A 13,686-nucleotide genomic window follows, 5' to 3' on the forward strand; every position below is an offset into this window, starting at 1 on the left:
TGCCTGGTATAGGCTCTGGGTCCAGGGTGGAAAACCTTGACCTGGAATCCATTAGGCCTCACTGCCATCCTGAAGGAAGCCGCTGTGCCACGGAGCAGGGCCCCAGCAGCCGCAACCTGCTCGGCCGGAAAAGTAAAATGAAGCCAGTTGACGTCGGAGACAGAGAGAGAAAATACAGAGAGAGCAAGCAAAGCGTACTGAGGAAGCGAGAGGAGAAATGCGCTTGAAGGAGCTTTCTTCTTTTCTTTTTAGGGGGAAAGAAATGGGGAGCAGCACGGGCGTTCGATGGAGCCGGAGGTTGGGAGGGGGGCGGGCAGGAAGGGTTAGTACCTTTTCTTCAGCCTGAGCAAGGAACTTCAAGTTTTGGTCCATCAACCGGATCTGCTCATCCAAGTCCCGGCAACGGCTGTTTAGAAAGGCAGGACCGCGTTGGCAGGCACAAGTTCGGACGGGGTGTTGGGTTGGGGGCAAAAGGAGCAGCAACGGAAAGGACACACACACACACACACACACACAAAGCAGAGCCATAAAAAGGGTGGGGGGAGAAGAAAAAAAAAAGTCTGTCACAACATGCATGCTTAGCGGGGTAAGGAAAGAGGTTTTACAAAGGGGGAGAGAGAGATGGCACAATTCTACAGGCCTCATGCCAGGCAGGGGATGTTTCCTGAGAAGACCTGTTAGACCAGGCCCAGAAGTGTGACGGTGAAGAGAAAAAGCTGCAGCCTGGCCGCCTCCGAAGACAGCCCTCCGCGTGTCCGTTGAGGTTCCTGCATATAGCTGTCAACTTTCAGATTTGAAAATAAGGGATCAGCAGCCTCGAAAATAAGGGACCAGCAGCCTCACCTGTCCCGGGGACAGTCTACGGGATATCTAACAATCCGGGATAGCAGCAGAAAGCAGCGCCGGAATAAGGGAATTTCCTACAAAACAGCACTGGAATAAGGGAATTTCCCACAAAAAAGGGAAGGTTGACAGCTATGCTCCTGTGCAAGGAGTGGTTCTGTATGAGGGGACTGCGAGCAAGATAGCTGCCAGCTGCTTAAAGGGAGGAGGGCAACTGGCTCAAACACGGCCAGATGGGTGGGTATAAATATAAATATAAGGCAGGCCCCATAGAAGGGCCCCAAATGGCCCTCTCTTCCCTTCCCACGACAGGGACTGTGCATGCCAAGGGAGTCTGTGAGAGCGCAGGCCGGTTCTTACCAGGCCACAATAGGGGCGAAAACAACTTAAATATTAAAACCTATTGCCCTTAAGGCTGCAGAGAAACTCAGGTGTAAGAGGGGGAACTGATGACACTTGGAGTGTCACAAGAGAACCCAAAATAATATTCCCTTGTGTTTCAGACAAGGCTGTATAGGGCCTGCACAGCTGGCAAAATGCAGACATTTGGCACAAGAAAAAAAAACCACACTACCTTGGTGTATGTGGTTTTTTTTGGGGGGGGGGTTTGCATGTGATTTCGAATTCAGATAGTTTCGCATTTTGCAATTTTAGGTGGTTGGTTTTGTTTTTTTAGGGTGGAATACATGCAGTCCCAACTGAGAGGGGATAATTTCCAGCCAGGAACCGCACGGGAGGTAATGAAAAGCTCACAATGTAGAGCAGGGGGTTTTTTGCGAGGGGGGGGGATAGAATTGTAGTCCTCCGGGTGTTGTTGGACTACAACTCCCATCAGCACCCAGCCGGCATGGCCCAATGGTTTGGGATGATGGTAGACGGAGGAGCCTGATAACATCTGGGCCCCAGGGCCGCCCACCTTGATGCAGAAGCCCATTTTAGCACCATGGGGAGGCTGTTTCCATGCGTCTCCAGCCCATCTGCTTCTCATGCTCCACAGCTGGAGAAGGGCGATGGTGATGGGCTCAACCATAAAGATGAGACACTCTCCCAGAGGACAGCCTCCCCACCCCTGCTTCCAGGAACCACATGGGGAAGCTGTGTAAGACCTTTGCATAATTATAGTCGGCGAAGGAGAGAAAGGCAGAGCGGCTGGCCCGCGGCAACGAAGATGTGAGCACCGCAGTGAAAGGGTGGGCCGGGGGTGGCGGTGAGGAAAAGGAGGGGAGGGCTGGTGCGCAGGCCCTGTGCAAGAGATCTACACACAACAAGCACAAGCGTGCAACTCTTAGTGAGTGTAGCCCTGAGTGCACGTCTATATGGCAAACTAGCGTCAGTTTTTACAGCAATGTCACTGGTAAAACAGTTCAGCCCAAAGGATGCTGGGAATTCTGGTTCAGCAAAAGGTGCCAGGAATTGGGAGAGGATTCTGGGAGCTGTAGTTTTGTTAAGGGTGCGGAGAGCTGTTAAGAGACACCCCTCCCCAGTTCCCCGAGTTACAATTCCCAGAGAGGTTTAGCGTTCAATCCCTCTTCTTCCCAGGGAATTCTGGGAATTGCGAGGGGCAGCGACGCTCGGCACCCTTAACCAACTAGAGTTCCCAGAATTCTTTGAGGGAAGTCAGGGCTGCTTCAAGAGCTTTAAATGCGCGGTGCAAATGGGGACGTAGAAACACACAGCTTTCCGTGAGAAGAAACAACGGAAATGAGTCGCAGATACCGTCTTACGGCATTAGATGTGCACCCAGTGTGTTTATATTTTAGAGGGGGAAACCTACTGGTGGGAACTTCACCTCACAGACCGGCAGAGCACAAGTTCTGAAGTAAATGGTTTCCAGTTACCCCAACAACATTCTCTCCGAAGCGAACTTGTGAAGTGGGATCTCAGACTCCCAATGAATATTTTTTAAGGGACCGTGGGACAAAGGAAAGCAACATATGGCATTAATAGCGCTTGCAGGGAACATATTTCAGCCGCCTTGCAAAAACGACAGGCCTGTCCTTATCAGGCAGCCGCGGAAGATTCGCTCGTTTTTGGCAAGGGGCAAAACTCTTGTTGGGGGCAGGGAGTATCACAATGTGTGTTTTTTGCCCAAATGTGGCCTTGCCAGGACCTAGAAGCATGCCCGGCATTTTTTGCAGACTGTCTCGTTTTCTCCTCTTAGCCCCCCCCCCCCCGCCACTCCATCCATCACATCAGCACCCCAGATGTGAAGCAGATGAGATGGAGCCCCAGACACACATCTGGAAGACTGCAACAGGGTGGCCCAGCCGTGTTCGAATACAATGAATGAACCCCAAATGATCTTAAACAAGTCGACCAGGGGGTGGGCTCATCACAAATCTCGCCTGTTTCAGAGATATGTGCGGCGGGGGGGGGGGGAGGAACAAGGCCCGTTATTGTGACCCAACACTGGAATGTCCTGCTGCGGGAAATCTGTCTGGCGTTCTGTATTTGCCGCTGGATTTTTTGGTGCTTCTGTGCTGACCTTGGGTATGGCGCCTGACATGACTGGCACCAAAGTGCTTTTAAATTATTGTTATTTCCTTTTTTTAATCTCACTGTGAGCCAGAGTGTGTATCTCACACCAATATGATGAAATCACCTTTGTTCCACTTTTTCCTAACATAGGCCACAATCGCGCTACACACTGAAAGTGCTACGATACCACTTTGAACACTCAGGGCTTCCCCCAAAGGATCCTGGGAGCTGTCATTTGCTAAGGTATACCTGAAGGAGCGTCTCTAACCCCATTGTCCTACCCGGACACTGAGATCCAGCGCCGACGGCCTTCTGGCGGTTCCCTCGCTTCGAGAAGCCAAGTTACAGTGAACTAGGCAGAGGGCCTTCTCGGTAGTGGCACCCACACTGTGGAATGCCCTCCCATCAGATGTCAAAGCGAAAAACAACTAACTGATGTTTAGAAGACATCTGAAGGCAGCCCTGTTTAGGGAAGTTTTTGATGAGTGGTGTTTTAATGTATTTTTAATCTCTGGTGGAAGCCGCCCAGAGTGGCTGGGAAACTCAGCCAGATGGGCGGGGTGCAAATAATAAATTATTATTATTATAAGGGTGCTGAGAATTCTTAGGGGATCCCTATGGCCCACCCAGAGCTATTATTTCCCAGAGTTCCCTGGGAAGAGGGATTGACTGCTAAACCACTTTGGGAATTGTAGCTCGGGGGGGGGGGGGGGAGACTCTCCTAACAACCCTTCGTACACTTAACATACGATAGTTTCCAGGGTTTTGCAGAGGAAAGCCATGACTGTTAAGGGTCCTGGGAGTTGTTAGGAGAATAACCCCCCTCTCCATTCCCCTCACAGAGCTACAATTTCCAGAGTGGTTTAACAATCAATCCTTCTTCTCAGGGAACTCTGGGAACTGTAAAGGTAAAGGTAAAGGGACCCCTGAGAATTAGGTCCAGTCGTGGCAGACTCTGGGGTTGTGACGCTCATCTCTCTTTATTGGCCGAGGGAGCCGGCGTACAGCTTCCAGGTAATGTGGCCAGCATGACTAAGCCGCTTCTGGCGAACCAGAGCAGCACACGGAAATGCTGTTTACCTTCCCGCCAGAGTGGTACCTATTTATCTACTTGCACTTTGACGTGCTTTTGAACTGCTAGGTTGGCAGGAGCAGCGACTGAGCAACGGGAGCTCACCCCGTCACGGGGATTCGAACCGCCAACCTTCTGATCGGCAAGTCCTAGGCTCTGTGGTTTAACCCACAGCGCCACCCGCGTCCCATCTGGGAACTGTAGCTCTCCACAAAGAATACAGGGGTCTCCTAACAACTCTCAGCTCCTGGAATTCTTTTGGAGGAAGCCATGACTGCTTAAAGTGGTATAGGACTGCTTTTAATGTATGGTGTGAATGTGGCCACAATGAAGGCCTAACTCCATCAACCTAAGTACCGCCCTGCAGAGGGACTAACAGATGCTCACCTCTCTACACAGGAAAGAATCCACAGGTGTTTTTTAAAAAAAGCCACTGGTTTGTACACCATATGCCCCTGCCCAAAACCCAGTTAAGGTTTCCCACTAAAAAGAGAGAAAATGGGAAAGTGGAGACCCACAATTCCTTCTAGCCAGCAGAGGCTGCCTCCAACCTTCGCCCCACACTCTGGGCCTTGCCTAACAGGGAGTTTTAAGGTGAGCTCGCTCGTGTTAAAAGCTTCCATGCAGCAGGGTGCCTCATGCAAAGAGAGAGAAAGAGAGAAAGAGAGAGAGAGAGAGGAAAAAAACACTCACGACTCTGCCAGTTCAGCTCTCTCCTCTGTACGCTCTAGATCCCCTTCGATGATTACCAATTTTCGGGCAACCTGGGAGAAGGAGGAGGAAGAAGAAATTATTGTCAATTGGCTTTGCTACCTGCCCTTCGCCATGAATTGTGGATTTCCTCTACCCAAAGAGGTGTGCCTGGTACCTTCACTGCACAGCTTATCATCGTACACTGAAGATATGCCTCTGTAAACTGGCCCTCTGGCCTATGGACTCACTCTAGCTGTTTTAAACTGTTCTTAATGCTGTATTTCATATTACTGCAACCTGCCCTGGGACCTTCTGATGGAGGGCAGCTGATGAACCTAATAGCATTAACCGTCATCCCAGGGCAGGTTTCCAACCATTTAAAAGCACAAGATTAAAATCATTTATACGTCTCAGGACACCAATACCTCAATGGCCGCCTCTTCCCATATAAACCGACCCACACCCTGTGATTGTTCCTTTTGTGCCAGGCCTTTGGTTCTGAATCATCGGTGGCCTCCTTGAGTGAGTGAGATGTCTTAAACATGACTTTTTAAAAGCAGGGTTGTCATATATCTTTTATGCCAGTTTTACTGGGTGTGTCTGTTTATATAGTGTTTTTTATATAGTGTTAGTTACTTCAAGTTACCTTGCTTTAAAAAAAAAAAGCAAGCAATGAATTTAATAAATAATAGCAGTAATTTGAAATCAATAAGAAGAAGGTGGGGAACCCTCCAGCCTGGTCAGACCACCAGGCATCCACATTTGGCCCACAAAGCAGTCCCCCCCCCCTAAACCACCTGCCCCACACATGACATCATACAGGCAACTCCTCAATTTAGGTGGGGGTTATGTTTTGAGGCATCACATGTTTAGGTGGAACTGCGTACACAGTGGTACCTCTGGTTACAAACTTAATTCGTTCTGGAGGTCCGTTCTTAAGCTGAAACCATTCTTAACCTGAGGTACCACTTTAGCTAATGGGGGCCTCCCGCTGCCGCTGACGCACAATTTGTTCTCATCCTGAGGTAAAGTTCTTAAACCGATGTACTACTTCGGGGTTAGCGGAGTCAGTAACCCGAAGTGTTTGTAACCCGAGGTACCACTGTGTTTAAAACACCATTGAAAACGCCTGCGCGTATACTGCACGCACGTAAATATAATAATAATTATTATTTATTTATACCCCGCCCATCTGGCTGGGCTTCCCCAGCCACTCTGGGCGGCTTCCAACAAAATATTAAAATGGCGGGGTTGCCTGCATATGACATCCAATGTGGATCAGGGAATGGCGCAGCCGTAGAAAGCAGGACTGAACTCCCTGTGTGTCACGAGGGAGGAGTTCAACCCTGCTTGGTCAAGGCGCATCCGCTGTGGCTTCTCACCTCCTCGTACTTCCTGTCGGCCTCCTCAGCGATGTGCTTGGCCTCCTTCAGCTGGATCTCCTGCAGCTCCATCTTCTCTTCATCTTTCAGGGCTCTGTTCTCAATTACCTTCATGCCTCTGAGGGAGAACGGGGGGGAGAAGGGATCGTCAGCATCCAAGACGTGACATTCCTCTGCTCTCCCAGTCCGCAGAAAGGCCTTGGGGACAGGTGTGGCCTCTCCAAAACAAGAACCTCTCTGGCACACAGAAGGATCGCAATGCCAGAGAAAGGCCTAACCTTCTCCCTGGTTACACACACCAGGGGGTGTGATTCAGTTACCGTATTTTTCGCTCCATAAGGCGCACCCGACCATAAGGCGCACCTAGTTTTTAGAGGGGGGAATCTTATCCCCCCCCCAGCCCCAAAGAGCAAAGAAGCCAAGACTGCGAGCAGGATGGATCCCGCTCACTGTCTTGGCTTCCTCTTTAGCCGCGCACAACCTCTCCAGCCGGGAGAGGCTGCAGCAGCTATGGCAAAAGCCAAGACAGCGAACGGGATGGATCCTGCTCGCTGTCTCAGCTTCCTCTTTAGCCGCGCGTGGCTATGGCAATACCCCCACCTCCCACAAAAGCCCACAGGAGCCATGCACCCTTTAAGGAGCGCGCGGCTCCTGCCGGCTTTTCTACGAGGAGGGAGAAGGGACTGACTGGTCACGTCAGTCCCTTCTCCCTCCTGGGGAAAAGCCCGCAAGAGCCGCGCGAAGCTTGTGTGCAGCTCTTGGGGGCTTTTCCTGCCTGCCTCCCCCCTGCATTCGCTCCATAAGATGCACACACATTTCCCCTTACTTTTTAGGAAGGGAAAGTGCGTCTTACGCAGCGAAAAATACGGTATATGACACCCACCCACCTGAACACCCACCCACACAGAGTTTATACACAGCTTTGCTCAGTGCGAACAAGCTCTAAGGCACGCACCCCCAAACTCAGCCCTCAAGATGTTTTGGGACTACAATTCCCATCATCCCTGACCACTGGTCCTATTAGCTAGGGATGATGGGTGTTGTAGTCCCAAAACGTCTGGAGGGCCAGGTTTAGGAATGCCTGCTCTAAGCAGCCCCTTCCTCCTGCAAATGCACCCACCCACCTTTCACTCTCATCAGCAGCTTTCTCAGCTTCCTCCAACTTCTGCAAGGCTGTCGCAAGGCGCTCCTGGGCTCGATCCAGCTCCTCTTCCACGAGCTGAATGCGGCGGTTCAAGGATGCTACTTCTGCCTCGGCCTGGAGAGGAAGGGGGAAAACACCGATGTGGGCATTGCAATACATTGGAAAGGACTTGTTTGTTCCCCACCCCATTTAAGCAAACACAAGTTTCTAGCCCTCAAGAATGCTGTGCCGGCTGGAACCTCATTCAAACCATCTCTGGCTTTCTTGAGATGCAGTGTTTAGCGATAGGGCTTAAGACAAGGGTTGGAAGAACCAATTTCAGCCTGAAGGCAATCTTCCAATAGCGACGGGCAGGGCCATGTGCGAAAGTGGGCACGGTAAGGATGGAGACAGCTACCTTTTGCACTGTCGTAGTCAGAACTGTCTACATCGAACTAGCAGCATCTCTCCAGGCAGAGAAACATCTCTCCCCACCCCCATTTCACTTACAATCCTTTTTTAAAATATAATTTTTAATAGAACAAAATAACACCAAAAATATATATATAAAAGGATCTCCAGAAGTGAACATAGAAATGAACACAGCAGGACAAATTTCCATACCAAGACCGAGTACAACAGATAGATATTACACGCTTCCAAGCAGCACAAATGGGCTTACGTGTTCCTGTACCACTTTATAAAAAAGACTCCCATTTCTCCATGAATACATTCTCTTGCTGTCAACCCTCTCCAGTTCTAACCAAATGTGTGCGAGCTTAAAACTTGCATTTTATGTCCCAGGTCTTAGTTACCCATTCCCTCATGCATAGTGTTCTAATCTCCCCCCCCTCCCAAACACACACCCAGACAGAGAGAGATGTGGTGATATTAATTCCCTGTCCTCTGTTAGGTACAGCTTCTTTAACATATCCAGAAAGTAAAGAAGCACTATAGACAAAGTTTAGCCTGTTACTAATGTAATTTCCCTTGCTGCATCTTCCCAAAATTTTCTGATTTTTTGCATGCGCACAGATTGCAACAGGCATATTGCAACCTGTTTGGGCTTTTTATGACAGGTGTGGGGAACTGCTGGCCACCCAGATGCTGCCGGACTACGACTCCCATTGTCCTTGTCCAAAAATCCAGTAGGCTCTTATTTTTGCTGTGAAACAGCTTGCTATTGCTTAAGGTTGTCACTGCCCTTGCGAACTGAGAGGCTCAGCGCCGCTGACAGTCCCAAGACAGGCAAGCTTTCCAGCAGGAAGTGACTTGCAGCAGAACTTTTCCTTAATAGGATATTTTCTGCTGCTCCTTAAAAAGCAAAGACATGATCGTTACCTATTTTTATTAAATCAACAACGAAGCCAGCCCAAGTGGCCATTCCACAAAGTTGTTGCTTATACCTTTTTTTAAAAATTGTTTTCAATACCAAACTGCATTACAAAAATAATACTTATTAGGGGATACATTTAAGCATAAACAGATTTCTCCCCAAAAAAAGAGTATTTCAGGATTCAGATTACATTTCTTTTAAAACACAAGACATTCCACAAGTAGGATTAATAATCTCCTATTTAACAAGACACTGGATCTACTATAATATTTAACATTAGTTTTTCCTGTACATTGTTTTCTATAACCTATGAGTAGGCAAACTAAGGCCCGGGGGCCGGATCCGGCCCAATCACCTTCTAAATCTGGCCCGCAGGAGGTCCGGGAATCAGCGTGTTTTTACATGAGTAGAATGTGTCCTTTTATATAAAATGCATCTCTGGGTTATTTGTGGGGCATAGGAATTTGTTCATATTTTTTTTCTTCAAAATATAGTTCAGCCCCCCACAAGGTCTGAGTGACAGTGGACCGGCCCCCTGCTGAAAAAGTTTGCTGACCCCTGCTATAACCTATAATAATAATAAATGACTCCATTAATTAGATCCAAATTTTCATTTTTCTCAATTCATCTAATCCTTCTTCGGTTCACCTAGCACTTCAAGTTGCAGTTAGCTTTCTTTAGTGTCTGACGCAAGCAAGCATTAATGTGTACGAGATACACAGTTAGATATACTGGTAGTTTTCCTCAAGGATCACAGACAGACTCAGATGACTTCCAAAAGCGGCGAAATTCTGAGTAAGCGTTATAAAATGACCCACATTTCCTGCCTTGGTATAATACCTTGCCAAATTCAATCACTTACTACTCGGCCAAAACAAATAAAAGGAAGGATACAAATGCGCGTATCTGTATTCACGCCTATATCCCCACCTATGACTCATCAAGCTGCGACCTGGGGGACCACAGTTCAGCAGCAAAACTCACACTGGGTGTGAACCTGGAAGCCAGTCAATGCCTTTGCAGCCTAGCCTACCTCACAGGGTTGTTGTGGGATTACATAAGGGAGAACAGTGCATGCCACCATGAGCTTCCTTGGAGAGAAAAAGGTGGGATAAAAATGCAGTAAGGGAGCCAGTGTGGTGTAGTGGTTAAGAGCAGTGGACTCGTAATCTGGTGAACTGGGTTCGATTCCCTGCTCCTCCACATGCAGCTGCTGGGTGACCTTGGGCCAGTCACACTTCTCTGAAGTCTCTCAGCCTCACTCACCTCACAGTGTGTCTGTTGTGGGGGAGGAAGGGAAAGGAGAATGGTAGCCGCTTTGAGACTCCTTCGGGTAGTGATAAAGCGGGATATCAAACCCAAACTCTTCAATAAGTAAATAGACAGGACATCCCAAGAAAAAAGTTTACTGCTGCCTCTCCATGTCCCCCGTAAAAAAAAGCCGTGTACGGAAGGGTGTTTTTATTTAACGAAATCTGTATACCGCTCGGCTGTGAAACAAACCTCCAAGTACTTTACAAAAAACCCAAAGCAAACGTTTAAATTGCTATTGAGCTGTCCTGCCTTCTTACCGAAGAGCAGACCTGTTGAATTTAATGGGACGAAGCCGACTAAAAGTCTTGTTAATTTACATGGGTGTACTCTTGAGTACAACTTAGTACTTTAAACCTAAGCCCATAATTTCCTCTGAATGAATGCGATGTTTAAACCACACTTTCAGGTTCCCGCCTCTCCCCCAAAACGCCATGCTTCAATCAAACTGCTTTTAGCTCCTGGAAAAAGCAAGTCAATTTGATGCACAGATGTCAACCCAATTTAGAGAGGGGGTTTCCATGGAGGAAAAAAAAAATCTCTGTTGAGAGGTCATTTTCAAGCAGGGAGATGTAGCTAGGCAAGGTAACGCTGAGTCCATTTCTGCCTGCCAGGCAGCAGTTAAGGAAGCCACAGCCTTTCTCCATGAAAGAGGCAGCAACCGCAAAACACTGGAAAGCCCCCAAGACACTGGGAAACACGGTTTAGCCACCACCCAGATCTCTTTCGTATTTTGGATCCTGTCTCTGCAAGGAGTGTCCGGGTTTAGTCCAGGATGCTGAACTCAATGGGCCGTTGCCCTGAACCAACCAGCTCTTATGCTCCTGACCCGGTTCAGTCTGTTGCCCCCACGGTTGCGGTCCCTCCTTCTCTGTGTAGCCTGTCCCGCCACCCAGTGGCATAGCGTGGGGGGTGCCAGGGGTGCCGGCCGCACCGGGCGCAACATCTGGGGGGGCGCGAGTCCAGAGGGAAGGGACAAGTTCCTTCCTCCGCCGGGCTCCCCGCCGCCACCGCCAGCCTTGCGCCCTAGCGCGCGCGCCCCCCACCGCCGCGGCTGCGCTCCACTCACTGCTCGCAGGAGGAGCAGCCACTGCAGCAACGCCGACGCCGCCACCGACGCCTGGCCGGGCACAGGCAGCCTCCGCACCCCGACGCCGCTGCCATCCCCTCGGCCCAGCCACAGGCGGCGGCTGCTTCTGCCGACTGGGAGGGAGGAGAGCTCCGTGGGGCCTCGCCGCGCCCTGCCCTCCCCAAAACCCTTCGAGAGGAAGCCGGCGGGCGGGCGAGGGTCTCCCGGCGGAAGGGGGTGCCGCTGGCTCCGGCTCTCAGCGCAAGTCTAAGCCGCGGGGGGGGGGGGGCGAGGACGGAGCGCGGCTGGAAGCCCCCGGACCCGGCTGGGAGGAGGAGAGGCGCTCGCCAAGCCCGGATCTGGAGCGCCTCGGAGCGCCGGCTCCACCTACAGCCCAAGGAGAGGAGGGGGTGGGGACGCGCCCGAGGGGAGGGGGCTTCGGCTGCCTCGGCCCGCGGGGGCTCCGCAAATAAGAAATTTAATAAATTCCTGCTGAGCCTTGGGGGGGGGGGTCCTTGGCTCCTTCGCTCGCCCCCAGCCCCAGTGGCGTAGCGTGGGGGGGTCAGGGGGGGCCGGTCGCAACATCTGGGGGGGGGGCGCTCGCACTCGAGTGCTAAAATCCACGGGTTAGGGGGCACAAATTACTTGCCTTGCCCCGGGTGCTGACAACCCACGCTACGCTACTGCCGCCACCCACCACAGCCCACCAGAACAGAGCAGCAGTTCCTTGACCAGCCACTGCAAAAGGCAGGGCCGGCAAGCAGTGGGACGAAAGGAGGAAGCAGGACCCAAAATTATAAGGTAGGAAAAGCTTGGAAAGCACGGAGCTTGCCAGGGTTTAAGAGGACCGGAGAGGAAAGCAGCACGCTCCACCCTGGTCAGAAGTCAGCCTCCAGAGAGAGACGGGGAGAGCCACTGACTCACCCTGCCTTGGACACAGCTGCATCAGAGGGAGTGTCACAGCAAAAACCAAAAGCTTCTGGAATATAGTATATGATGAGCTTAAAAAAATGTTTAAGTATAACTTTATGAAAAATACAGAAGCTTTTCTACTAGGGATAACGGACACAGGTATAGCAAGAGAAGATCAGAAAATATTCCTCTATGCCACAGGAGCGGCAAGGATCCTAACTGCTAAAAACTGGGGAAAAGAAACTGTGCCAACGAAAAGGGAATGGCAAGACAAACCGTTAAGAGTATATTGAACTGGCTGGATTAACAGAGGCAATTAGAGATCACACTAGACAAGAGTTTCAAAAAGCATGGGGGAAATGCAGAGAATACGTCACAAAACAGTGCCCTAAAATACATACTGCAGGAGACTTTGTGGATATTTAAGTTATAATTAGAAAAATCCTATTATTCATAAAGGAAACAGCTTATAAGAAGTAAATAAGGAGGCCAGAAGTCTTTTATTTGGTTGTTTGTATCGTTGTATGTTATGCTTCTTGTATGTTATGTTCACGTTTAACGAGGGTGAATTTCTGTATTGGGGGGGTTTATGTTATGTTGTAAATAAAACTTCCAACGAGAAGAAGAATAAAACCAGAGGGAGTGTCACAGCAAGGGCAATGAGAGGCAAGAAGCCTGGAGGAGCCAGGGCTGGCCAGCACAGACCAGAGGGAGCCAGTGTGTGAGAGAGAGCCTCCAAAGGCTGTGGACTATGACTCCAAGCATCCCTGACCGCTGGCTATCTGTTGGGGCTGACGGGAGTTGGGAGTCCGACAGTCGGGTGCCACACTGGCTGTCCCTGGCATTGCACTAGATGGGCTCTCTATCAACCAGCTCCCTCTTCCCGTGCTTTTGCTATTTGTCCCTGGAGCCTAGAACTCTGGGGCAGACTGCTTCCAGACATGGAAGTTCGAGTCTCAGGAGAGAGAGGTCAAATCAGCCTCTTTCGTGAACTGGCTTAATCCCTCTTTAGAGGAGTCTGCGACAATACAAGATTAACGTCTCGTCACCGCGGTAGGGAGCCCCACAGGGAATGCTGACCCGAGGAACGCACACTGCTGGCTCTCTCCAATCCTTGCCCAGAATAGATCCCAAGGAGTCGTGCAGAGGTGAGAAGAAGCAGAGGGGAAATGGAAAAAGATTGCCGCCCCGTCCTCTTCTGTGAGCATAGGGGTTCTCCAACCAATTTAGGACCATAGGTGAAGTTGGAGGCTTGTGCAAGTGCCACTGACGTCCAACACTCACTTTCTTCCCCATTACCTGGATTAGCATCACCCCATACCCCAAAGGAGGGGCGCGGGTGGCGCTGTGGGTTAAACCACAGAGCCTAGGGCTTGCCGATCAGAAGGTCGGTGGTTCGAATCCCGCGATGGGGTGAGCTCCCGTTGCTCGGTCCCTGCTCCTGCCAACCTAGCAGTTCGAAAGCAC

The 13,686-nt window shown here is 50.4% G+C and overlaps 1 protein-coding gene across 14 annotated transcripts in view; it reads right to left on the bottom strand.

The window, feature by feature from the left end:
- TPM3 (tropomyosin 3) overlaps positions 1-13,686 on the bottom strand; it is a 74,195-nt gene that overhangs the window by 22,981 nt on the left and 37,528 nt on the right. For 8 of the 14 annotated variants that reach the window (XM_028710527.2, XM_028710524.2, XM_028710532.2 and 5 more), the window contains 4 exons: positions 7,593-7,726; positions 6,469-6,586; positions 5,087-5,157; positions 331-406 (listed from right to left, as the gene is read on the bottom strand). In XM_028710527.2, coding sequence (XP_028566360.1) covers positions 331-406; positions 5,087-5,157; positions 6,469-6,586; positions 7,593-7,726 — 399 coding nt within the window. The remainder of the gene's footprint in view (positions 1-330; positions 407-5,086; positions 5,158-6,468; positions 6,587-7,592; positions 7,727-13,686) is intronic. The other 6 variants (XM_028710525.2, XM_028710533.2, XM_028710531.2 and 3 more) reach the window with 1 other exon arrangement.

This window comes from Podarcis muralis, chromosome 16, assembly GCF_964188315.1.
Source record: "Podarcis muralis chromosome 16, rPodMur119.hap1.1, whole genome shotgun sequence".
Taxonomy (NCBI): Eukaryota; Metazoa; Chordata; class Lepidosauria; order Squamata; family Lacertidae; genus Podarcis; species Podarcis muralis.